The sequence below is a fragment of the Platichthys flesus genome, chromosome 16 (assembly GCF_949316205.1).
Source record: "Platichthys flesus chromosome 16, fPlaFle2.1, whole genome shotgun sequence".
NCBI classification, from domain to species: domain Eukaryota; kingdom Metazoa; phylum Chordata; class Actinopteri; order Pleuronectiformes; family Pleuronectidae; genus Platichthys; species Platichthys flesus.
The window spans coordinates 11141003-11166214 of NC_084960.1; the positions used below are offsets into that span (position 1 = coordinate 11141003).

At 43.1% G+C, this 25212-nt stretch overlaps 2 protein-coding genes across 5 annotated transcripts; both read right to left on the reverse strand.

Annotated features, from left to right (window-relative positions):
- Positions 1-1613: 1613 nt before the first annotated feature.
- On the reverse strand, positions 1614-19333 carry trip10a (thyroid hormone receptor interactor 10a). 4 transcript variants are annotated; one of them, XM_062408063.1, is made up of 16 exons: positions 19035-19333; positions 13733-13848; positions 13055-13111; positions 11259-11406; positions 10486-10548; positions 9676-9780; positions 9429-9557; positions 8794-8940; positions 8507-8695; positions 5958-6122; positions 5651-5674; positions 4931-5040; positions 4554-4686; positions 3652-3740; positions 3417-3550; positions 1614-3102 (listed from the first exon to the last, which is right to left on the reverse strand). In XM_062408063.1, the coding sequence occupies exons 1-16, from the start codon at positions 19056-19058 to the stop codon at positions 2951-2953; spliced, it is 1785 nt and encodes a 594-aa protein (XP_062264047.1). In that variant the 5' UTR covers positions 19059-19333; the 3' UTR covers positions 1614-2950. The 4 variants fall into 4 exon arrangements, with proteins under 4 accessions (XP_062264047.1, XP_062264048.1, XP_062264049.1 ...); XM_062408064.1 differs by lacking the exon at positions 5651-5674; XM_062408065.1 differs by lacking the exon at positions 5958-6122 and having other exon boundaries at positions 19035-19332.
- A 1053-nt stretch (positions 19334-20386) lies between these two features.
- icam5 (intercellular adhesion molecule 5) lies at positions 20387-25072 on the reverse strand. Its single transcript, XM_062409002.1, has 10 exons — positions 24842-25072; positions 24014-24289; positions 23618-23929; positions 23239-23535; positions 22868-23122; positions 22311-22625; positions 21992-22228; positions 21356-21583; positions 21003-21266; positions 20387-20889 (listed from the first exon to the last, which is right to left on the reverse strand). The coding sequence occupies exons 1-10, from the start codon at positions 24891-24893 to the stop codon at positions 20702-20704; spliced, it is 2424 nt and encodes an 807-aa protein (XP_062264986.1). The 5' UTR covers positions 24894-25072; the 3' UTR covers positions 20387-20701.
- Between the last annotated feature and the right edge of the window lie 140 nt (positions 25073-25212).

Here is a 25212-nt window from a genome sequence, read left to right on the forward strand (position 1 = left end):
TAAGAGCTGCTGAAAATGACATGAGCTACACCGAGAGAGATGTTATCTTGCAAATGTTCCCTTGCACGGCCGTGGTGAATGTGTCGTCTTGCCAAAAGCATCTTCCCTCGGATATTTCTTCCGGATGTACGCTCGTTCCGAACCACTGGAGCAGCGACAGTCTAATCCCTGTCACCGGGTGAGAGAAAGTAGATGTTGTTAACAGTCGTGGTAAACAGGGACTGGCGAGGTGAAATTACACCATCGCAGTTGTCGGTTTTTAGAAGGGTAAATCTTTAATGATTCACTAAGGACATCAAACTGCAGTCGCACCCCCCAACATGTTGCTCCTCTCCCTACAGCAGAAGATGCCACAGCATGTGTAGACGCAGCTTGTAAGGGAGTGGTCAGGAATGTAACAACATGTGTAATACATGAACACTAGCAGGTACTAGAGCAGATGTTTTATTCTCTGCTTTGTGCCATTGAGCGTAGATGTCCCCCTTAATGCACCTCCCCCCCCCCTTCATCTGTAGACAGGTGCAGGATGTTGGCTGGATCCAGTTGCCTTATTGAAAAGCTGACCTTTAACGCGTCTCGAGACTTGAGGCTTTGCATACCAATGATGATCCAATTCCTCAGTAGCCTGGACGGTTAGATGATCTGCCTGTCAACGCCACTGCTGGATTCTCCATCAGCTGAATGGAGCTTCATCATTGGCCCCTAGTGGTTTTGGAGTTCCACAATCCCGGCAGAATAATTCACTCTAAATGTTGTTTTGTCTTTTTTACCCACGTTCACGGTCGTTGTCTTCACTTGTCTGCATTTGTGAACAAGGTGAATACGAAAGTGGGGCGCTTGCCAAATTGGGGATTATTAATAAGTCATCAACAGAGGTGTTAAAAGCCAGTGCAATTTAATCAGGTATGCAAAGGCATGGCCTATATTGAAAACATAATTATGCTGAGGGGGAAGTAGATATCTGTCACGTCCCAGAGAAATGATGCAACAGTGCCACCTACTGTGCATGAGCTGCACACACTGTGATCAGTGGATGGCAACAAGAAGAGATTTACTTTAAATAAATATAAATATAATATTTACTTTAAATAAATATAAAGTACAAATAGAGATTATGTTAGGTTAATTAACATAAAATATTAATAATAACTTTTGCCATTACATTAAGACTGTATTGCTACAGTATCAGTCGGTTGTGACAAATACAAATTCATAATTACAGAAATCCACCAAATGTCACATTGATATGATTAATTAAATACTGATTTTTAACATGGAATTGATCCTTTACAAGCAAGTGTGAAAACTGATTATACAGAAAACTTAATTTACCTTCAAAACCTAAAATCTTGCACCCAGCCACTGCCTCATTAACTTTATAGTAAATTAGGTCACATTTAAATTCATAAACTTCTCCAGTTTCCAGCTTCAGTTAAAGGGATGAATGTTCACAAACACTAAATCAACCATTCAAGGAAAAGGAGAAAAGTATTTCAATATTAAATAACTTCACACACCTCAAATTCACGTAATCATTCACCAGTTTGCCGGACCAACAGCCACTGGGTCTCCCCCCAAACATTTATTATCCAAGTCCAGAAATGACGTAACCATTTGTAACTTTGAAATGTGCTTTGCATTTATTAAATCTTGAAAAAAAGCAAAATATTTAATATGCAAAAAAAGGTATATACACAATGCTTTTAACCAGAAAGGCACGTGAGCAGTTATTGCTTCTTGCTGGCTCAATAACGATGACAAAACAGGATGTGGATGAGCTTGAAAATGTGAGAAGTAAATAATAATAAAACGATACTAGCAACAAAATAAGAGCTTTTTAGTTTTCTCTCACAATGTAACTCTTTATTTGAAAGCTTAAAAAGCTAATAAGACAATAGTGGTGTTGTGATAACTAAAATATATATTATTTATTACATATATACAATATTCTTAATGTAGCACATTCTATTTGTGCATTTTTACTCCCTTTTGTGGCTACAATCTGTCCACTAAGTGTGCAAGGGGGAAAACAAAGTGAGAACATCCTTAATACAAAGTACAACTTGTCAAACTTAAAAATATTATTTATGAAACATACACATTTGTAATAAATTATTTTTAGTACAATTTTCAGGATGTTACTTTTAGAAAACAGCTAGTGTATATCCTTGTTACTGCTTTACACTGAACTTACATGATGATATGGCTGTGATTGTCAGAACGTGGAGTGTTTATTCTGGTGTGCGGATGTGATTTGACGAGGGAGCCGTCCTCACCTGTGGTCTCCCAAACCGGTGGAGCGACCACAAGTGAAGCACTTTCCCCCGGAAGCCTCGCTCATCCCCTGGGGACGCTCGAGATCTCCGACCGTCAGCAAAGTGACGGTGCCATGCAACTTCACAAGTGCTATTTAAAGTAGAAAGTGTCACGCCTGAGACAAAAGACTCCAACCGATCGTGTTCTCCGCTCGTCCGTGGAGTGTCATGGGTCAGAGGGGTCAGTTTTTATCTGAAATGAGTAAACGGTGGATGTAACCTCCTCCTATGCATTATGATATTAACACTCAGTGTAAAGATGGCAGCAGCTCTTGTCTTCCTCCATTTCTTCCTCTCATATTCAGAAAATATTCTTCGGCTGCGGCGCGACCAGGATGGTGCCTCAGATCCATGCAACCAAAACCAAAATGAAAAACATTGTGACATGCAATCAAAATTTAAATATCCTTGTGGTTTAGGTACAACAATGTAATGACGGCCGTGAGGCTCATCCTCTCAGCACCATGCCTCTGCTCACATGGGGCCTCTCCCTCAAGAAATCAAAGCACGTTGTTCGGATCCCTCCCTGGACTCACAAGGGGTCTCACCCAGCACGATGTGGAGTCTTTATGATCGGTCCCATGGGGGAAAAACTGCATACTGTTCTACAAAGTGTTATTCTCTACTTCTGTTGTTCATTTGTTCAGGGAGAGCGAGACGTAAGACGTGGGGATGTAGCCTTCGTCCCCGTTGTTCCTGCGGACACGGGTCCAGCCGTCACCCTTGTCCTCCTCAACCACAGCCAGCACCTCCCCCTCCGACATTGAGATGGTCCCTTCACTCGCACCTGAAAAGGGAAAGAGAGACTGGATGGACGGGAATAACTCTGTGGCATTTGAAAGATACAACTCAAAGACATTAATAAAAGGTGAACTTCACCCATAAATTTTAAAAATGAAGTGTCTCCTCCTGGAAATAGTACAAATAAAAGCCTTGCTGGGAGTCGTTGCTAAGAGACACTGTTCAACCTATACATGTTGTTCTTTATAAATTTGGTAAGAAATGTGATTTTGAAAGGAGCATTAATGTATTTCATCAACACAATCTCTTTGACATGAAACTGAAATGGTATGTGACCTCTCGATATGTCACTTTACATACCAGGGAAGTTGTACATGGCCGTGCAATTCCCAATAGCAGCAGTTAGTTCGTCATCTTCAAAGTCATCGTCGAACTCTGCGTAGATGGCTTGGGAGGGATCAGGAGTGCTTTCATCGGAGTGAGCTCCATCGGGGCTGGGAAGAGAAAAACACAAAAACGAAATCACACAGTTTTTCCTGCACAGAACAGACCACAGCTCATGGGGTCAGACATTACGCCTTGTTAGCAGTGTTACCTTTGTAAATCGTGAGCTCCGTTATTGTTGAACATGTGTGGTTTGTAGCGCAACGTTTCCCCTCGACCTCCTGCTTCAGCCAGCCAGGTCTTCAAGAAGAAGAGGAGCAGATATGTTTATTGTTAGATAATTCATTTGCTGATGAAATACAGAGTCCTGTTCAGAGTCTGACGCAGAGCACTTCACACCCCAGCACCTCCTGTCATCATCTAGGTCAACCCTAGTTTTTTAGTCTATATTTCTTTACGTTTGGGGAAACTGGCACCATTAAACAGATGCCAGATTAGCCCCTATGCGGTTGGTGTTTGCAGTGTATACGGATTTCCAGACACGCATCACTGAATCCCTTTGATACGAAAAGATCATTAAAAATAACAAGATTCTCAGTCTTTTTTTCTATGACTTCTACGCAGATTGGAGGACGTTCATTAGTGATGGACATTAGAATTAATGACATCCTCAGAGAGGGAGAATTACAGTGAATCCAAAAATATCATTGTCATGTTAGTGTGTGTCCAATTTTACTGACTTATGACCCAGAGGAGGACCAATTTTACAATTCAGGTCTTTTAATTGCCTCCTCTTTTTTTATAAAAATGGCATCCACATTTCCTTTTCACATTGTGTATTATCTTTGCAGGCCCTCTGTCTGACCCTTCCTTGAAACAATAGATCTGAGGATAAATGAATAAATATTTGAAAATGTAATAAGTTGTAATTAAGAGCAGAGGGCATGAATAACGCATAATGTTGGAAGGGGGAAAAAGCGAGGACCTTATGACATCATAATAACCAGCAGACACTTAATTAACATTAAAGTTAAAATAGCTGCGAAGAGCCGTATGACCTCATTGTAAATGATTACCTCGTAATAAGACTAAAAGGACAGAGTTCATGATTACCTCATACTTATTGACCTCTCCCCTCAGTCGCTCTATATTCTGGGATGTCTGGCTGATTTGGGATGCCAGACTAGCGGGGTCTCCCATCTGAGGATTTTTCTCATAAACATCTTTCATCTTCCCCAGAGCCTCGCTAGAGAGAGAGAGGAGAGAGACAGTGAGTGGAGGAAAAAGGAAGGAAGGAGGCGGAGTGACTTTCAGTCGAAATTGGTTCCCGGCAGAGCTGAGGGCTGGGTACACGATTCAAACACTCACACAGGCACCGCAGAAGTTAAACACGCTGATGTGCACAGCATGAATTATTTTACCCCCGCCTCCGCCGGAGAGGTTCCAACAGACACAGTTATTAGCACACAGGAGGAGACAGAAACACACACCTCTGATCTACTTCCTTTTGCAATTCCTTGCAAACTTCCTCCAGCTTCTGTTGCAACCTCTTCCTGCGCTGCTCCGGAGGAAGATGTGAGAAGTCCTCCGTCACTGTCGGCTGCAACAGGTCACAGGAAGGGTGGGTTAACACGGCACTTACTCTACAGCAGCAGTTTCACAACGACAGTTACCATGAGAACAGAAACAAACACCAAGCCTGCGGTTTGAGTTCAGCTCAATTTGTTCCACTGACTAAACATAAGTTTCAAATGCCTTAGTTACACATTTTGGGCTTCAGATGAATGGAAAAGTACAAAAGTGAGCTGAACTGAAAGCCACCACCCGTCGACAATCAAATACAATAGAGTACGCTTTGATAAATTTGTCCCATTTTCTTTTTGGCTGCATGATCAAGAAATAAAGCTGTGATGATAAACGAGCATGCTGAAACAGCTATTTTAAAAATCTGGTTATTGCTCCATTTCCTCCCCTGCTACCAAGTAGTTGTCCCTCGCTACACCACCAGGTGGCCACCTCTTCAATACAACGGAGCCACGTAACACTGCTGGATGCTGCATGTTGAGTCATCTGAGCACAGAAAGTCTAAGAAGGGCTTCGTGCAGTGAAAGTTATTACAATGAGTTGAGGTGTTGTAATGGAAAGGTGGCCACTTTTATGTGCCACATGGCCGAGACCCCCACCCACACCAGATTTGTTGTCAATATTACCATGATCCTCTCTGGAGTAACCCTCTGAGGAAAAACAGAAACAGGATGTGTATAGAAAAATATCTCGAAGTATCCTTAAAAGGTGGTTTTTCGTTTTTCCACATCCCAAAAAAGTGTCCCTTACATGTTGAGATATAAACACACAAATATGGAAAATAGTGGAAATGAGTAGTAAGAGCTATGCCACATGTGTAAGTGTGGGAATCATCGGTCACTGTCGAAGCGGCAGGAACACATGGTGGCGGTCTGCGAGCCCTGATGGGTGGAGGTCTCCTGGCAACCCAAACCTTCTCCCCTGGTGACTCACCGATCTCCGGAGCGTCCGGAAGGAAGAGATTCTGGGTTTGACTGTCTTATTGATCTCCTTCAAACAGTACGACAGGGGGTCCCGGCCGAACTTGGGGGAGGGGGGTCCGTTAGCAGGCGAGGGGGCGGGGGGTGTGGAGAAAGGTGGGAGCGTGGAGGGAGAGAGCTGGAGAGGGGAGCGTCGCCAAAGTACCAGCACCCGAGCATGAGATATGCAGGCGCAGGGTGGTGTTCAGGATAAGGGGAGACATGGGGAAGGGGTTGGAAGGATGGAAAGAAGAGAGAGAGAGTGAGAGGGAAGACAAAAAGGTGACAAGGGGAAAGAAAAAGACACAGTCAACACCTTGAAGCACACCACGAAGCCAGGAAGACAACACTGGAGCAAACCCAGCACATGAGCCCAGAGAGCATGAAAAGCACAAACTTACAAATGTCTCTTTGGTGCTCATTGACACACACATGAAAAAAAAAAAAAAAAAAGACGAAAGCCACCAACCACCGCTCTGGGTACCTGCAGCTCAACCTCGCTTCAGGTTGAAGGAGTGAGCCACAGGAACGAAGCTGGGTTGTGGGTGAGCTAGATGCTGTTTTACACGTCAGCCACATTGAAGAGCTGTGGTGAAACGACAATATTGTTGACGTCAATACTTTGTGTCTGTTTGTTTGTTTGTTTGCCAGCAGGATTACGCCCAAAAAAAACATTTGACCAGTTCCAGGAAATTCGGTGCAGATCTGGATCATTTCTTGAGGCTTTTTCTTTTGGATCTTGACGAAAAAATTGAATCAGGCATGTTTAGGGGGCATATATTTGGAGTGTGTACAATTCCAAATCAAATACATTTAAATGTGGTTTCATCACATTCCATTCCTCTTGGTTAAATTATGACAAACGAGTCAGAATGCACACACAGTGACTGTGTCCTATGGATTCGCTGAGAAAATGATTCGTAAAAAAAAATTAAAATGATAGCACAATGCCTCAAACTGTCAGACCCATGTAATAAAAACCTGACAAAGTCAAGAAGAACATAATGAAAACATAGTGATATCTCCCAGTCTGACCTATGCAGATGAAATATTAGTCCATATATCACTGCACGCAGCTTAATTAACACAGTGGAATAGTGCTTATAGATTTTTTTGTAGCAGTAAATACCCTGTGTGAACTCTTACATGAGGTCAACTTGAAAACATGCCTGGAGTGAACTCCAGTAAAGAAAAACTGTCTCAGCTTGATGTCTATGTGGAGAGGTGGGGGTGGGCTCTATTAGTTAAATTACATAGGAAGCTGATACCTTCCAGTCGAGTCTATACGGTGAACGTCTATAACTGCTCTACAAAAAGGCTCCTTGTGTAAATACAGAGAGTCTTAAGTGCAACACTATTATTACGTGAACATCTACAGGGTAGGTGCTAGCTTTCCTGAGAGTTATGGGGCTCTAAATACAGGAGGGCAGCTGAGAATGGAAATGTTTAGGGGGGCCAGGCATGAACCCAGCGCTCACTCGAGCCAGTATAGTGTGCCTCCTTTTCATAAAGCAACAGGCCTAATTGGGAGAGCATGACTGATGACACAGAGCAGTGTGCCACACACATACACAGAACAGGAAGAGTGCACGGCAAAGCACAGCCAGTACGACATGCAGAGAGGAGAGGCGCTGAACAAGCAAACACTGAAAGAAGGGATCGTTTAGTGCTGGGACTGGAGGAGGGGGGAACCATTAGCTGGTTAGTGGTCAGCCACTCGTATCACCACTTTAATTTGGGACCTCAGCAAGAAAACTCAAAGATTTACAGTGTATGGAAGCTCACTAGACTGAAGTCGACACTCGAGAGCAAACAGAAAAATGTCAGCAGTAAATTTGACAGCATGAATGTGTGTGATCCAGTTTTTCTGAGCTGGTGTCATCCTGGTGCTGGTCCAAAGATTTTATTGTGATGACAGACATAATGCTAGGTTCTGGGCCGGTATAATGGGAGCAGTGTGTTTGCGTATCGCTGTAGAGGAAAATTCAATGTTGTTTGGGCTCTGTGCTGATGAAAGCACAAGCACAGCAGAATGCTGACTGTTGACCTATTGGAAACCACGCTGCAGAGAGAGGGTGCGTGTGGAGGCAAGGTTTTATTCACTCACAGCCAGGGACAGAGTCATGCAAAGGACCTTTTCTAGAGGTGTCGGTCGGCTCACATGTGAGTTCATGTGTAACATAATGAAAGAGGATCATGCATTATGATACTGAATTGAGATGAGAGGGTTGTGCGTGTGTGTGCATGTGTGTGTGTGTGTGTGTGTGTGTGTGTGTGTGTAGTCACAACCACAGGTCCATCATGAGTGCTCTCTGTGGAGGGGATTTCCTGACTCTGCCTGCTAGCTCTTTGGCTCAAACATTAACTTTGCCATGCAAGAAGTCACCCATTAACTTGCCTGGCTGTCGCCCAGCAGACTTTCAGATCTGCCGTTGCTGATCATTGGTGCAAAATTTTCACAAAGTAAAGTGCGAGGCTATGTCATTAGGATAAACCGTGCTCTGCTAGTGTGAAACATCCTACCTTGCCCCTTTTGCTGAAAAGCCAAATTTTCTTGCTCTTGTTTTTTCCCAGGAGGTCCAGGGGGCCTTTGGGCGTGCCCAGGCTGCTGTCAGATGAGGCCCGGTTGATGCCCTGACTGTAGTCCTCAAACTCCACATCTCCAGGACGCTCAAAGCCCGACTTGTTCTGCTCTATTACAACCATGGAGTCCTGAAGTTGATGTAATTATCAATGAGTCATTCTCAATGTGCAGCATAAAGCCATGCAACACATTCAAATCCATTGAGCATTTTTGGAAACCAACTCACATTCTTCTCATTAATGTTAGTGCCGGCTTTAGTAATGCCCTCCAGGCACTTGCCAATGATAGGCATCACATGCTTCTCTGTGTCCGAGAACAAAATGTAACCTTGGGCCATCTTTCGTACTCGCCTCTCATCCAGATCCTGCAGATTCTACAGAAAACACAACAACAGTTGCTCAGACACTGTCAATATTAGGTTTCAGATAATACAGAGCCCATAAATCAACGAGTATCTCAATATCAGGGTCACTTCTGTAGTACAGGATCTCCTTTGGGATGAAATAGAAACTTAACAAGTCAAGTAATTTTTCATTTGTTATACTGTACGTGTGCTAATGCCAATATCGCCAAAATTAACAAATTCAACTGAAGAGTTAATCTTAAACTTTTTAAAATCAGTGAGTGCAGCTTTTATACTGGTACAAAGTGTGCAGTGATATACACATGGCAGCATAAAGTGGCGACAAACTGTACAGTGATTATTCATATTTAGAAAAACTGATAAATGCTCAAATTCCAACATGCCAATCATATCATTTATCATGTGGAGTCAGTTTTCAGGCTTAGTATTACTTTAACAACTCCCTTTAATGTTGAAAGGCAGTAAAATTGTCCTTTTGCAGTATTCTATTCACCTACGTTGAATATTAGTGGCATGTCGTTAAAGTAGAACTGGCTCTGCTCCTTGTTGTACTTCTGGAGCTGAGCAGCGTAGTCGTTCTTACACTCCTCGGCTACATGTGCCCTCAAATGAGCCTGCTGTTTGGCCTAGAATCACACACGCATACAGATAGAAGACAGGTTAACCAGCAGAATATGATTGGACTTTAAATTGTGTGAAATAGTCCTTATAATACAGATTTATCCCCCCCCCCCCCGTTGTTACTTTTTCGACGTCTGCTTTCGTGGCGTTGATGTCTTGATCGGTCTTCTCGGCGTACTGTGCTGCACGCTCCGCTTCTCTCCACTCCCTCTCGAAGCGCTTTTTACTCTGGTGTGCGGAGAGAAAAGGAAAAAGAAGAGACCACGGTCATTTCATCAGAGTAACTGAAGCCATTGCCTCGGTGGAAAATGAAAAGGTTTGACTTTTTGGAGCAGAAGAATCTTTTGTGACAGTCTTTCTGAAATTCCAATAATCAGTAGAAATAAATCTTGGATTGATGATACTAGTCTAAAATTAGGAACTGCTTAACGGCCATTAAACAAATTGAGCTATCTGACAGATCGCACTGAACCTGCAGACGTTCTTTTACAGAGAATAATTTTGGTTTTTCTGAAACAAAACAAAATTTGAGAAATGAATGAGCTCATTACCTCCACCAAGGAGGTTATATTTCAACCCTGTCCCTTTGATTGTTGGTTTTGTTTTATTTGAAAGCCAGATTACCCAAAAACAACTTCACAGATTTCCTTCGAAACTTGGTGGAAGGACTCAGTATAGGTCCAGGAAGAACCTATTATATTTGTTGCAGATCCAGGAGTTATTTTTCACATTGAAGAGAACAGATTCCTATGAGTGTGTGAATTTTGATGCAGCTTGACTCAATTCAAGGGAAGTGCTTGGCCTTGGCAGAGGTATGCAATCTACTAAGTGCCATTCTAGTATTAGTCTCTGCTTTTGCAATGTAAAATGCTGTTTTAAAGCTTATTGGACGCCTTTCCATGAAAAAAGTATTTCAGAAAATGTTTGACTTACACTGTCGAGTTGCTTGTAGGTGCTCTCCATACTCTGCTGGGCCTTCTTGGCCTCCATCAGATACTGCAGACATTCATAAAAATAGCCAGGGTGTGAGGAGGGTCAGATGACAGGGAGAGAGGGAGAGAGACCCACATGGACGGCCAGACACAGAATAAACAATGGCCTCCCAAACTCACTCAACATGTCAGAGAAGAAAACAAATACCAGTGTGTCTGTTCGAGACGTCACGTACATGGCTGCAACGTTTTGCAATCCAGCGAGACAAAGCCGAAGCATTCCTCTAACAGAAATTACACAGTACCGCCCGGACCATGCTTTCCTCAGGAGACACTTCCTTCCTGCCACAACAGTGAGATCCCTGCTTCTCCACCCCTCGTCTGCCATTTCTCTCCCCTCGCCCTTTACACTCCACTTCAGCAGCGTGGGCTGTATACTCGAGATTACATTCCCGTCAAGCATGTTCTCAGGCTGCTGTTGAATGTGATGCTGCAGACACATACCAGTATACAGTTGCATACACTCAAAATAATCTAGGTGTTTCTGTTTAGCTCGTCCACAGCAGATAAAAGAGTTTGAAATGGGATCAGGCTCAAATTAAGATGTAAAAAAATAAACTGGTTTGTTATTCCAAGGGATCACAATATTTAGTTTCAAATGCACCATGTAAGTGATGAAACACACTAAGTTGGAGTATAATGACTAAAGAGATGGACTTTTACTTGCCAATACCAGTGCACTCCCAGTTCTCTCTAAATCTCTCCACAACTCACCGTCTTCCGCTCCTGCTTCAGCTCTTGCAGGTACTTGGTGAGATCGATGCAAATGTTCATCATCATGTTTTCAGCAATCAGCTCCCTCTGCCCGGCGTAGTCATTCATCTCATTCAGGATGTCCGAAAAAGACTGGTAGCTGGATAATCTGCCATTGAGGAGGAAGTGGAGGTGGAGGAGAGAGGAAAGGGTGGAGAAATAATGACACGGTGATGGGGGCACTGATATGATGATAAATACACAGAGAAAGTCAACATGTGGCCAAGTCATAAGAGGCTCATCCCTCCCTCATTCCTGCTTCCTTCTAGGGGCATTTAAGTAGCTGAAACAACGGTGCCACACAACAGCATGGATACCACACATGACCCAACACTCCCTCACAGTTTGAAGCTTGATTTGAGTTCTGTTTTTACTCATTAGTTCCCTCGTTGAGTATTTAACAAACTGGCTGGATTTAACCTGGTAGTGCTTTGCAGCTTAATATATATACTTACAGAGCACTTTAACCAAATTAAACCAATAACACAATGCAGCATTGCAATACATAAAATCATACAGATACAGGTAAGGCTTTAGATAAGGTTCACATCAAACATAACGGGAACTTAATGTAATGTTGAGTTGAAGGAAATATGGTCACAATCTCCCCATCTCTTCCTGAGTTACGACTTTATCATTGAATACCATCACACAATTGTGTTAAATTGTGTCATGATAAGCATGTGATTCTTAGACTCACTGCCAAAAACATGCTTTGTAAGCATCACAGTGACTTTTGACCTTTCACCCAAATCAAATCAGTTAATTCTGTTTTTCCAGTGTTATTCAGAAGAATGGGACAGTCTGATGAACCACCGGAAACACAGCAGCTTTGTGTCCACGGTTCAGACTGGTGGTGGTGTATTAGTGAGGGGATTTCTTGAAAGCCCCTTGATACCAATCATGATTTGAATGCTACATCCTCTCCGAGTATTGTTGATGACAACATGCATCCTTTTATGGCCACAATTGACTGTCTTCTAATGGCAACTTCCAATATGATGATACACGTGTCTCAAAGCTAAATGTCCGAAAACCAATTTCAAGAACATGAAGACGAGTTCAGTGAAGTTCACAATGTCAGCAGATCATTAGGATGTGGTAGAATGAGCATTGAGAAATTGCAGCATAAATGCGCAGCTGACAGATCTGCAGAAATCATGTGATGCAATCATCTCAACCAGGAGCAGAATCTCAGAGGAATGTTTCCAGCATCATGCAAAAACCTGGAAAAACAATCCCTTTTAGCAGGGGAAACAAGTCGTGAATGCAACAGTGATGTATAAATCATCTTCTACATGGTGAAACTGGCAACAACAAAGTTTGTGTCAACTTGGTGAAAGCAAGTCTTTATTCACCCTCTTAATTCCGTTTTGTTTTCTCCAAACTCCTGAGGGGAAAATTGGTTTCCGGCTGTTAAATGCTCCAATATGTTCATCAACTAGTCTCTAACTATTGAGCAGGGAGTCGGTAGTGTGTGAAGAGCTTTCTCTTTTAAAACAGCTGCGGGATTTAGCTGAAAACTACCAGTACAGCTAAACCGTGCTATTGAGCTAAATTATCAAATTGACGGGAGATGCAGATTTTGGTGTTTATTCTGTGCGAGTTAATCACTTCTATTAGAATATTTCATGTCATATAATTTGTCATTTGCATTTATACGTACAATAAAATGTTTGAATAAACACAATTTAAAAGGCGAAAGAATAATGTCACACGTGTGTTTCTAAGTTTTCTTAAGGAGAATAGCAGCTCACCTGCACTCTGGTTCATCTTTGCCGCTTCTCTTTAAGTTATATTTCTTTGAGAGGTTCCTGCAAACAGCGAAATTGGTCAACAAATACAAACTAACAAATTCTCACTGGGAAGTGGCTGAAAACAAGGAACATATTAAAAATATTCTCAGGCTACCCATGGGTCTTTTTTTATACAATAGAGGTTTTTTTTTTTAAACAATAGTCCACTTATATGAAAATTAAAGTAGCTGTTCTTCCTTCTTTCACTCTCCCTCTGACCACATCCTGTCTATCATGTGCCAGTCTGGTCCCACTTCCTCTCCTCTCCAGCAAAGCTCAGCACAACAACAGATGTCGGCCTGCAGTCTGGAAGACAACTGCATGGGAGAGGGAGCTCCACGGTTGGAGAGATGGAGAGAAAGAGTGAGAGAGAGCAAGAAGGAGAGAGAGAGAGAGCACACACTGCAGCTGGAGAATGAGGCCAGTGTTCCAGAGACAAGTTAGATTCTGTCCCAAAGTAGTCATAAGACCCCACAAACATTTTATAAACAGCCTTCTAAAATACACCCATGCAAACACACACACACACACACACACACACACACACACACACACTATGAGCTGCTTTGAGCGACACACTTGCACACAGGCATTCGAGGCAGACAAGCACAGTTGAACCACATCAACAGCGGCTCCTACCTCAGTTGTTTGGCATAGTTTTGCTCGATCTCCGTCCTCTCCTTCACAAACTTCACATACTTCTCCACCAGCTCCAGGCCGGACTGCGTGTGCTTCTCGATGATGTCATATTGGTCCTGGTGGAAAGGGGAGCACGAGAGACCAATAAGGAAAACGATATTATAAAAAAGGCATTTGTGAACTTCGGTGGGGGAGAAAATAACTGGGACGTTCCACTGGTTGAGTTTGAGGTCAGCGAGAAGAAACATGAATGGAGGGGGATAAACTAAACACATCAAGGTTTGTTGGATTCCACGGATGCTCTCCACATGTGCACAGAGTCTTGGCAACAGTCTCCAAACTTCCGCTTCGCTGTAAATCATGGGGCACTCGTGTTGTCAGGGAGAGAGCGAGAGCGAGAGCGAGAGCGAGAGAGAGAGAGAGAGAGAGAGAGAGAGAGAGAGAGAGAGAGAGGGAGCACAGGCGAAGGACGCTGTGTCGCGACAGGGGTCAAGACTCTCAGGAGGGAACAAGGTGGATTCAGACTCCTCAATGGCTGCGGGTACTACGGCCCAAAAAATGATCTTCATGATAATTGTCACAATAAATTATTATTTCTTCTTTATGAGCAGAGGATGACAAACAGTAGATTAACAGCAAAACATTCAATAATGTGGAATACATCATCATGTTTATGTGCATAAGCAATATAGCAATATTAATGTTGGGCCTTTTTCATATTGCTTTTGATTAAAATTATATTGTGATCATTCTTGATTTTGTTTTATTGTACAGCCCTAAGCTGATCACACACTCTGTACTGTGTCATGTGTTCACTTACTTCAGATGAGTTCTTTATAATGCAAATCCATGACCTATTTCTTTTGTCTGTTCACGTACAGCTGAATCCGCTGACATTTCCTTTTTTACATTTTTCGGTACGAAGGAGGTCGATCATGTTCCTCTTGTTTGCTGGTGCACTCTACGGCACCGACAAGCCGAGGCAGGTCCACTAATAGAGGGAGACGATATCTAAGCCAATCTTTCTCTCACTCTACACCCGGAACCATTTCCCTCATGTTTTCTTTGCTGCTGACTTTAAGTATTGAGGTGTGTGGGGGGGGGGGGGGGGTTGCAACTTGAAAAGAGGGATTCCTAACAAGTTCGGCCATGTTCTGCTGTACCCCTCCTCCCCTCCAGGTAAAAACAAAAGAGACAAAACTCAAATGAATGAGACAGCGTTTAGACTAATTACAGGACACAGTTAAAAAAAAGTTCTAATAGAGGCCTGCAATCCATCACCGCAGTAACATCTATCCAATAGGCAGCACCGGGGGTTTAATTTACTGTCATTAATTACAGAGCTGAAGTAACGATAGTCGCTACAGACGACTTACAACTATGGATTTTCCCATTTCCAAAGATGCCTGTGTTAACAACAGATTATCTTCCTCGTGGCAGATTATTTATGTTGTGAATGATTAGAGCAGCAACTGGCTGAATCCAAGTCAATATCAGCCCATATTCAATCGAACAGACAACTAAGGCTGCAGTTATCCATGGTGACCATAACACACGCTGGATTCATTACAGGGGAATCTAGAGGGGCACATAGTTGAGCACATACCTCCACCAAGGCCTAACAGTTCCCTTGTATACAATGAAGCTGCACCAAATTCCACACACTCTTGGATTGTCTTGGATCAGTTCTGCAAAAATACCTGACTTTTTTGATAAATCCTGCAAAACATCCTGGATCCGCACCCTCAATCCAGATCCTTACAAAAAGGTGATTGTTCCTTCGAAAGAGTTCGGCAGTAATCCGTCTGGTTGTTTTTGTGTAATCTTGCTTAAAAACAAACACACAACCCAACCAGCAAACAAGCACACAGGGGGGAAAAATACACGCTGCCACTTACCAAGAAACTAATTCAGCAACATATGAACACATAATAACTCAGCAATGATGCACTGAAGCCAACAGGAGACCAAATCCAAATGAACTGGTAAGGAGAAGACTAACTATGCAAGAATCGAGAAGCACAACCGGTCACATGTATGACCGGGGCCTGAATCAAACGTTTACAGGCCACTGTAAGAAGGCGAGTTATGAAATATGATGAATATGACAGATGGGAACTTTTGAAATACTGGCCATGTTTACACTGAACAGCTGGGGAGTTCCGGTGTGAAATGTGGAAGTGCAGTGTCATCACATTAACTCCCGTGATGACCATTAAGGAAACGAGGAGGAGGGCGGACATATCTGAATTTCTTGGGAGTCTTAAATGTTGATTTTCAATTACATCACTATGAGGAGTTTATGCATCATGTTATGGAAAGACTTTGAAAGCAGAAATTAAGTCATATTTATTTTTTGCAGCTCTTGATTCAGACCTTTTGCATACACATGTTTATTGTTTGCATATTCAGTTTCTGAACTGCCTGTCAGTCTTGTGCCTGTTCAACGTCTGTGGACACCGATTAATGGGACGGTCAGAAGAAATGAGCAGATAAGATGTGTTGGGTGTAGTCTCTGTGATGGCTGGGCAGTGGGTGCACAAAACATTATTCTGTCTCCCACTCAAAGTGATCCCACCAGTAAGTAACTACCAACAATCCAGGGTTTACACAACCATACACAACACAGCTGCACAGTGCAAACTTGTTCATGTTGGCAAAATCAGATTCAGGAGACAGACGCAAGATAATTCAATACTGTAGAATCAACCCCATATGTATATTGACTGTTTTCTCCCTGTATATAAAGTGCATCACATATTTATCAGGTTGGGTGCCGAGTTGCGAATGTGATTATCTATACATATTAACTGTATAACATCTTGATTCAAAGGTAAAGTGCTGCAATTAGAGAAACCCCATGTCGTTCAAACTGTCATCAAATACATAAAAATAGATTTTACAGGCCATAGTCAGCGCGTCGGCAAACACCAGTGGCTCTCAGACATGTCAGCTGCACTTCATCACCAGTCAAAATAACCGTCATAGGACCCATGAGAGACAGGGTGAGTACTGAGTTGATTTTCATAAATCATTAACGGCTGGATATGAAACTGCTCCCGACAACTGTGGTTGGTCGTGCCTTTGTTTGAGCAGTGCATTTCACTGATAGTTGTGGCTAGTATCGTGGTTATTTCATTATAAAGTCAGCCTCTTCCCGTGTCCTAACACAGAGTTAAGACCGCTTAAGTTTTGTTTTGTTTTTTAAAAACTGCGAAACATTACTGGAGCTGCGATAGCATCGGTAGCATCTTTCTCTCCCCAACTTACTTCACCCTTTTAGATAGGCACACTAAATGTTGTATTGATGACCAATAGATTATAGAACTTACAAAGTCATAATTTACGTTTTATGGCACAGATTTTGCCAAATGGGTGCAATAAAAAGGACAGATAAGCCTCATCCTGCTTCGAAACTGGGATTTCAGAAATGTTACCCTCCAGTACTTCTAGAAATACAGGCGAGAAAACTGGCATCTATGGAGTGCCACATAACTTTAAGAGTTAGTCACCGAGAAACTCACCGTCCTGCAGGGCTTAGGCGGATGTTTGAGCCCTGACTCGTCCCGTCTTGTAGAAAAACTAGGGGCCCAGCCCTGGCCAAAATCTGTCACAATAGTTGTCAGGAGTGGCCTGGTAGCGCTCACTATATGCTACAGCTAGTGCCACTGATCTTCCACTCTGCAAACTACGCCTTAAAATAGCCTATGGATTAACAACAATCAGGGGACAGATGCCATAGAGCTGACTTAAACACAACCAATTATGCCTGCAGGGCTTTGTCTCACTAGACAGGTGAGGCTTCAGTACCGAAACTAAGAGCTGGATAATTTGGGTTTCACACTGACCGAAGGCAGAATCTTTCGTGGGAAGGGTTTCCTCTGAAACAAGTGAAACGAACACTGTTCAGATATAGAGCTTCTGATTAATACTGGGGGTGCGGAGGTTTTTCTCTGTCTCAATCAAAGTAGGGCAAAACTAATTAGGTGGCACCAGCGTGAACGATGGAAAAGGCACAGGGGGAAGAGGCCTAGGGGGAACGTCTGTAATGAGGTCACAACCTCCCTGTCCGGATCCTCACAGTGCTCCATTTTACATATTCAGGTTCCCTGAAAATGTGCAAGTTTGCAAAACCTGTGGCTTTATCTTCTCAGTACAGTGCACTGGTGCGTTAACTGTGGCTGTCACCAAGGCAGTGTGGTGCATGGAGAGATTCTTAAACAGGATTAGTTTAGATTCTGGACGGTGCTGTCCACATTGCATCCAAGATTACTGCTTTAGAACCTTGTTTTGTTTTCAACAGCCCCCAGTCATAGAAGCTAATATTTAGTTAATGTCAGCTAAGCCTAATAGAGATATAACATCAAGCACTTGACTCCTTTGCAGCTTATTGGTAAACGAATATGAATGAAATCTGTGCACAGTTTTTTGGCTTTTTTATAAGCGATCATGTCACCGAGGAGGACACACAATGAGTTTCATCCAGGCAGCATCTGGTGTCCTCTCTATGGAAGGTGTGCCACAGTGTACACAATCAATCAACTCACTACAACACACCTCAGCACAATTACAGTTGTTTGTGTGTAAATTTGTGTATGGGTTATAGAATAAATATTACTCTGACACGGACACAATCCTGCTTTGAATCAAGTCTAAAACGTATTTTTATCGTAATCCCCGATTTTACCTGATTGTAATGGAAGGTCCTGCTTACGTTGCTGTTACATGTCATTCCTCTAAGACTGTGTTTTTATTTGTTTATCTATTCTTCTTGTGGTTTTTTTTTGTTATGAAACACCTTGTAACTTTGTTTTGAGAAGTGCTATATAAAAAAAGACATTATTATTATTATAATTCTGAGTCTGGAGTGAAATCTTGGATGTATTGGACTTAATAGTCAAGTTGCTTTGATTTAGTACTTGTTTGTTCCCAGTGGGTGAGAGACGTAAATAGCCTGCACACTACACAACTTTACATCTGTCCAGTAAAAGTCGGTGAAGTGTCACACAGTAAAGAAGAAATCTAAAATACAAATCAACTCATATTCGCTGTCAGGGAAAGCAACGCGTACATACGAGAGGATATGTAGAGAAAACAACTCTTTGTTTCGCTCCAAAGAAAATCGTCCGAAAATGGAACCGCGTCCGTGAACGCACCGTTTTGCAACTACACGCGAGCGGCAACGGTGCGGGAAAAAAAAACAGCGTTTTAATCCACACATGCAGAACTTCAAAGCGTCACACACGTCTTTCCACGAGCAATGTCAGTCTATCAGCGCAGGGGCGGTAGATGAGGGACTCACCCAAAGCTCCGTGCCCCAGTCCATGGTCAGCCTGTTGGCCGAGCTGAGAGTCCGAGGATACAAAGAAGTTCTCCGAAGTTTATCCCCGGAGCTCAGAGGAAGAGGCGGAGGGGGAGGAAGAGGAGGAGGAGGAGGAGGAGGCCCTGGCACCAAGAATCCCGACGTGATTAATCAGTCGCAACCTCAACACATCCCGCTCCGGCTTCATTCAACGACTCATGTGCAGCAGCACCATAATGAGCTAATTAATTATGGCTGACGGTCGCTGCTCGGGTTGTGTTCAAAGTGTTTCTCTCCGCGCAGCAGAGGAGGATAAACTCCCACATCCGCGTCACTCCCAAATCCTAAATCTTAAAGGGCCAGTGCGCTGAAACCACAGGAGTGGTGAGGCCAGGGATCAGTGCCGCACGACGCGTTCTGTCCTAACCCATAAAGTTAGGTGTTGTTTCGGTTAGAACACCACCCTGGAGAGACGCCCTTCATCCAGCTCTACCTCCTTGATGCTGCCACATTCACCAGGAGCAACTCATGTCACCGCTGACTCCCAACAAGAAGGGATCGTTCACCCCAAAAATGAAAATTCACCCATTTTCTACTCCACCACTATGCTGATGGAGGAGTGGGTGATAAGTGTTCCAGTCCACAAAGCCCTTTTGGAGTCTCAGGGGTAAAAATCATTGCAGCCAAATACAATACAATTGAAGTATACCTTGAATAAAAATGTTAAACTAACAATTTAGTAGGATGTAAATGACACTGCCCTTATTGTAAGTCGCTTTGGATAAAAGCTTCGGCCAAATTAAATGTAATGTAATGTAAAGTAAATGGTGACTGATTTTTCAAACGCAAAAAGAACAGAATATAACATGAAACGCCTCCATTAACACTTACTGGGTGTAATCCAGTTGTCCATAAGCACCGACATTCAAATTCGACCAGAAACTCTGTCATTTCCACTGTAAGCCTCATTATCCGCTGGGATATAATTGTAAACGTGGCTCCGGGAAGGATATCATGGACGATTAAGTTAAAAACATGGTGTAAATGATGCAGTATCGAGTCGAATTTGAATGGCAGGGCTTACGGACAGCTGGTTGACACCACAGGAGGAGCATGGAGACATTTTAATCAATTGTTTTGGATTCACTGTTTACCCCTGAAACTCCAAATGTGATTTGTGGTCTCAAACACTTTACCCACCCCTCCACCGGCTTAGTGGTGAGTCAATATTGAGGGAATATTCATTTTGGGGTGAACTATCCCTTTAAGAATTTCCCTCCCCCAGCATTTCATGTGAACTGACTTCTGAAATGATAAAACCAGGGGATCCGTGTAATAACTTCTCAAGATGGTTAAAAGATATCAAAAATGAGTTTTATTGTTTTCAAGATTGAAAATAACAGAGGCTGAATTGTGAAAACAAAATAACTGCAAGGGTGGCAAAGGTTTTGCTCTCACTAAAAGGAAGTTATGAGAAATAGAAGCACAGCACATGGGAAGACTGTAGCACAGCTTTACAGAACATTTTTGGAAACATCAAAATGATATTAGAGGTGTAAGCTGATGCAGGAAAGTACCATACAGGGGCAATCATTAAAGTACAGTATTCACATGCCATTCTTGCCCCCAACCTGATATCTCACAATATTCAGCAATGAGTAAATATCCTAAGCTTTGTCCCCACCAGACGTTGTAGTCAAAGGAATATCTGAACCTTCCTTGGCTGCAGGAATAAAGCTATATTGTCCATGTTTTTTCTTACGACGTTTGCAGATAGTGATCACGACGATGAGGAGGAGGATGAGGAAGGGCAGAATCAGCAACCACCAAACTATTCTGATTAGGCCGCTTCTACCTGTAAACAAGAAATAATAATATTACTTTTCTTTCTCCACAACATCTGCATCAGCAAAAAACATCTTGCTCCACATTTCCACAAGTGTCATATGCAGAATCTCAATTAATGACCTCTCATCCTCAGTGTGACAGATCTTGACACACTTCCAACTTTATTCGTGGCAACGCAGATGTAAACACCAGCATTGGTAGACGTGGCTCCTGTGACAATGACGTTCTTCTGGCGCCCTCCAGTGGTCTCCCTCGCATTCTTGACAGCGGAGAATTTCCACTGGATCTCTGGGATCGGGTTTCCCTCAGCGCTGCAGGCAAAACTCACATTGTGACCCGGGGTCACCTCCTTACTGTAGTTCCCCTCCCTGAACTCAGGGGCAACTGTGGAGCAAAGAAGAAGGCAAATTTGAGAGAAGGCATCATCACCACATAAAAAAGGCTCTTTCAGTGACGCAAAAATCGAAACTCACACAAAACATCAAGATCTAGAGTGTGGTTGGCTGTTCCGTGTGGGTTGGTTGCTTTGAGGACGTATTTTCCACTATTGCGCCTTCTCCAGCTTGGTGGGGGAACCATCACTTCACCATCTTTAAACCAGGTGATTTTGGGCGCAGGTAGTCCCTTGGGTTTGCACTCCATTCTGACCTCCTCATTCTCTCTGACCTCATAGCGACCATCACAGGTAAATGAAGGGCCATCTGTGGATATAGTGTTAGGATAGTTTTCAGAATTAAAGGTTCAGCGTGCAGAATCCAGTGACATCTAGTGGTTAATATGCACCTATCCACCACAAACATGAAAGAGAACCTGTGGTATCCTTCAGTTGTGTTTAAAGGGTGTTTAGTTCGTTCAGTTTGGAACTACTGTTGAAAACATGGGGGCCTCCATATAGAGGATGTAAATATAAAGTGTTTGAATATAAAGGGGCCTTTCTAGGAAAAAGAAAACCACAATATGTACAATTTATATGAAAAACACTTGTGATAACATCTCTAAGATTGTTCAATTTCTGCCAATAGATCATTTTCACCTGAATCTTACCCACTGGAATCTTTAAAAATACAAACTTACTGAATCTTTGGTACGGCAGAGTGGGGTGTACTCACATTCAATTGTGATATCAACAGACGTGTTGGTCGAGGAGACCTCATTAAAAAGTGCTGCAGTGTATTTTCCTGAATGATCCCTGGATAGAGGCTCAGACAGGTTGACCAGTTTTCCCTCATGGTACCAGTGAACAGTGGGTGGAGGGTTCCCATCAGCTTGACAGGGCAACATTTCCAGCCTGAAGTTATTCTCCACTCCAGTGAAAGTGGACGGACAATCTTGCATCATTGGCTTATCTGCATGTAAACATGAGCATAGATTACAATTAATGTTAGCAGACAGATATATACCATTATCTCTAATATGTGGTAAACTCACAGTGCACCACAGCGGTGTAAGGCTTGGAGGAATTTGTGGGAACCTTAGGTCCCAGGTGCAGCTCAGCGTTGCATGTAAAAAGTTTTCCGTGGTGAACTCTCGTAGGTGTCACTCTCAAAAAAGCGGTCTTGTTGACTGGGGTCGCGCTGGTGTCGTTGAACCTCTCCTCGCCCTGGATTTCCCCGCCCATGGACCACGTCACCCTGAGGGATCGCACAGGAGCCACACTGATGATGTCACATCTCAGCAGGTACTGGACGCCCTCGACCATGGGAACTGGAGTCACCGCTGAGACCGACACGGCGTCTGGAGTCTCTGTGAATAAAATACAAAGGAAAATATGTGGTTAGAACAAAGGAAGGTGATGATAATCCTGTCATTGCCAACAAAAATTGTATAAAAAGTTTCCATGCCAACATTGTGAGTAGTGGTACAGATACTTTGAAGAGTTGACGCAAGCAAGACGACATTACATCACATTATTATGTCAAACATTTTGGATGATAATCCCGTCGAGATAGAGAGGAGATTGTGTATCGTGCAGTCTGTATACTCACTATAGAGCGTGATGTTTGGCACTGTGGAACACTGCTTATTATTCCTCAGAGTAATGTTGCATTTGGGTTTTATGGACCAGGCTTGAAGTTTCTCAACCGTCCAGATGACAAATGGAGGGTTTCCAAACTTTGTGCCTCCGACGGAAGCCTCCCAACCCATTCCCAAAGCATCTGGGGCGGATGTGCTGCAGTTAACTGAAGCTCTGTCGCCAAATCTCACCACAACTTCACCAGGTGTCAGCGTCAAGGGGCAAACTGCCATTCAGAAAGGAAATCATATTCCATCAGCGTTTGATAAACATGAAGTTATTAAAAGCATCTACAGGTTGATAAACAAAGACATAAATGGTGCATATTTGAGAGAAGTATACCCTCTCCTGGCACAGCGGTGGTCACGGCCACAGCAGGTGCTCTCATGACGAGTTGTTTCACATGGATAAAAATGGACTTATTTGTTCTTCCCAGAGGATTGGAGGCTGTGCAGGTGTAAGTTGCGCTGACGTTTCCTTGAGTAACATTGAGATTCTGTGTGTTCTCCATCATATTCACCCCATCACGGGTCCAGTGAAAGTGGGGAGGAGGGTAACCCTCAGCGTCACAGCTCAGGGTGACATCATCCCCCTCCGTCAAGTACACATCAAGGGTGTTGTTGCTGAACTCAGGAGCATCTGAAGAGGAACGTGCCTTTTGAATCATTCAAATACAGGATGTAAGTTTAGAATAAAAAATGACAATAGACTGTTTACTCACAATGCACGGAGATAACTATTGTCTCAGATATAGGAGGAGGTTTCGGCCCATTTGGCCCGAGGTCCATCTGAGCCTCACATCGAAACGTGGCTCCGTTGTCTCCTCTGCTGACGTTGACAGACAAAAGAGACGATTCGCTCACTGGTGTTTTGGTTGTGTTGAGGAAAGAGTCTGTCTGGATCATCACGTTGTCTTTGTACCACTTCACAGTCAGGTTCTGAACAGGGGCAACATCGTCGACATTACACTGCAGAACAAACTCTGTCTCCACCACAGGATCACTCAAAGAAAACAGGGTAACCTCTGGATTCTCTGTCAAAGCAAAAAAATGAGTTAGAGGAGTTGAACCCCCCCCGCCGCCGCCACTGCATGATATTTATTTGAAATTACACTCACTGTATAAAGTAATCCTGAGGTCTTTACTGCATTCAAATGAGTCATTCATATTTATTATGCACTTAGCCGTTACGTTCCAGGGTGACAGTTGCCCTGTCCAAGAGATAAACTTTTCATCTACTGTCATTGTAGACTCTTCGTTTGACCAGTACATCCCTTCATGCTCTTCATATGAGCTGGTGCAGTTTACAGTGACCCAGCTTCCATATTCTGCTATCACCTCAGGGGGATCCAGGACGAGAGGGTTGTTTTCTGTGGGGCAGGTGGCGTCCACACCTGTAAATAGACCAAACACTGATGTTCTATTTGGAATTAACAGGTTTACTTTGCTGCTCTCTGCTGGCTCATGTCACCAATGCACGTCTCTGTGGGAGGCTCGATTCTAGCTCATAGAGTCTAACCTTCACTCATCCTCAAGTTGGCACGAGTAGGTCAAATTTCACAGATAGTAACGCGGATATCTTCAAAGAAATACATTATCACATCTACAGCTCCCACTAAAATCACCATTAATTATTTAAAAAAAATATTTGTTCATTTTGTCAAATAGGCAATGAGTCAATCAAAGCCAGTTTCTGATTTCCTCGGAATGATCCCAAGCAGAATCTCACTTAAAGAAAACTTAAATTTGTATCTAGTATGTTCTTTTAGCTTATTTTTGTAGTTGCCATCACTGGTCGCATGTGCCTTGACCGAAACTATGCGCAAGCAAGAAGAGACCCACCATGTTTTCAATGTTTTACATCTAAATATGTTTTATCGCTCTCTAAAATAACACTAACATTATGTGTATATCATCATGTCATGCAGAGCTTCACTATTACTCACCACAAAGCAAAGCCATGAGCATTAGGAGATGCAGCATCCTGAGAGGCGGCATGTTAGACCAGCACGCGGGAGGAAAGAGGCGGATGGAAGAAGGTAAGGATGTTTCTAGATGGTCCAGAGGATGTCCAGCTTCAGGGCCTGGACTAGATCAATTCTGGCCCAGACCTGGCTCCGGGGAGGATGATGATGACTTTCTGACAGTTGAACCAGTTTGAAGAGGAGAGAAAAAACAGGAAAACAAGGGGAAGTTCAACGCCCTAGTTGACAGGAAACCGCCTGTGAAGCGGATATATAGCATCACAACCACAGGTCTGTGTGGGCCAACCGTTGGTGATAGGCTCCCCTCCACCCACATTTTGTGAAATCATTCA

What these genes read in the sequence shown, in the direction of transcription:
- trip10a (XM_062408063.1), bottom strand. Translation starts at nt 19,058, where the DNA reads ATGGACTGGGGCACGGAGCTTTGG. An exon ending in AACTATGCCAAACAACTGAG is followed by an intron (nt 13,112 to 13,732) that starts GTAGGAGCCGCT and finishes CGCTGTTTGCAG; the next exon opens with GAACCTCTCAAAGAAATATA. An exon ending in AAAGATGAACCAGAGTGCAG is followed by an intron (nt 11,407 to 13,054) that starts GTGAGCTGCTAT and finishes CCTCAATGGCAG; the next exon opens with ATTATCCAGCTACCAGTCTT.
- icam5 (XM_062409002.1), bottom strand. Translation starts at nt 24,893, where the DNA reads ATGCCGCCTCTCAGGATGCTGCATCTCCTAATGCTCATGGCTTTGCTT. An exon ending in AATAGTTATCTCCGTGCATT is followed by an intron (nt 23,536 to 23,617) that starts GTGAGTAAACAG and finishes GTTCCTCTTCAG; the next exon opens with ATGCTCCTGAGTTCAGCAAC. An exon ending in TCTAGATCTTGATGTTTTGT is followed by an intron (nt 21,267 to 21,355) that starts GTGAGTTTCGAT and finishes TTTGCTCCACAG; the next exon opens with TTGCCCCTGAGTTCAGGGAG.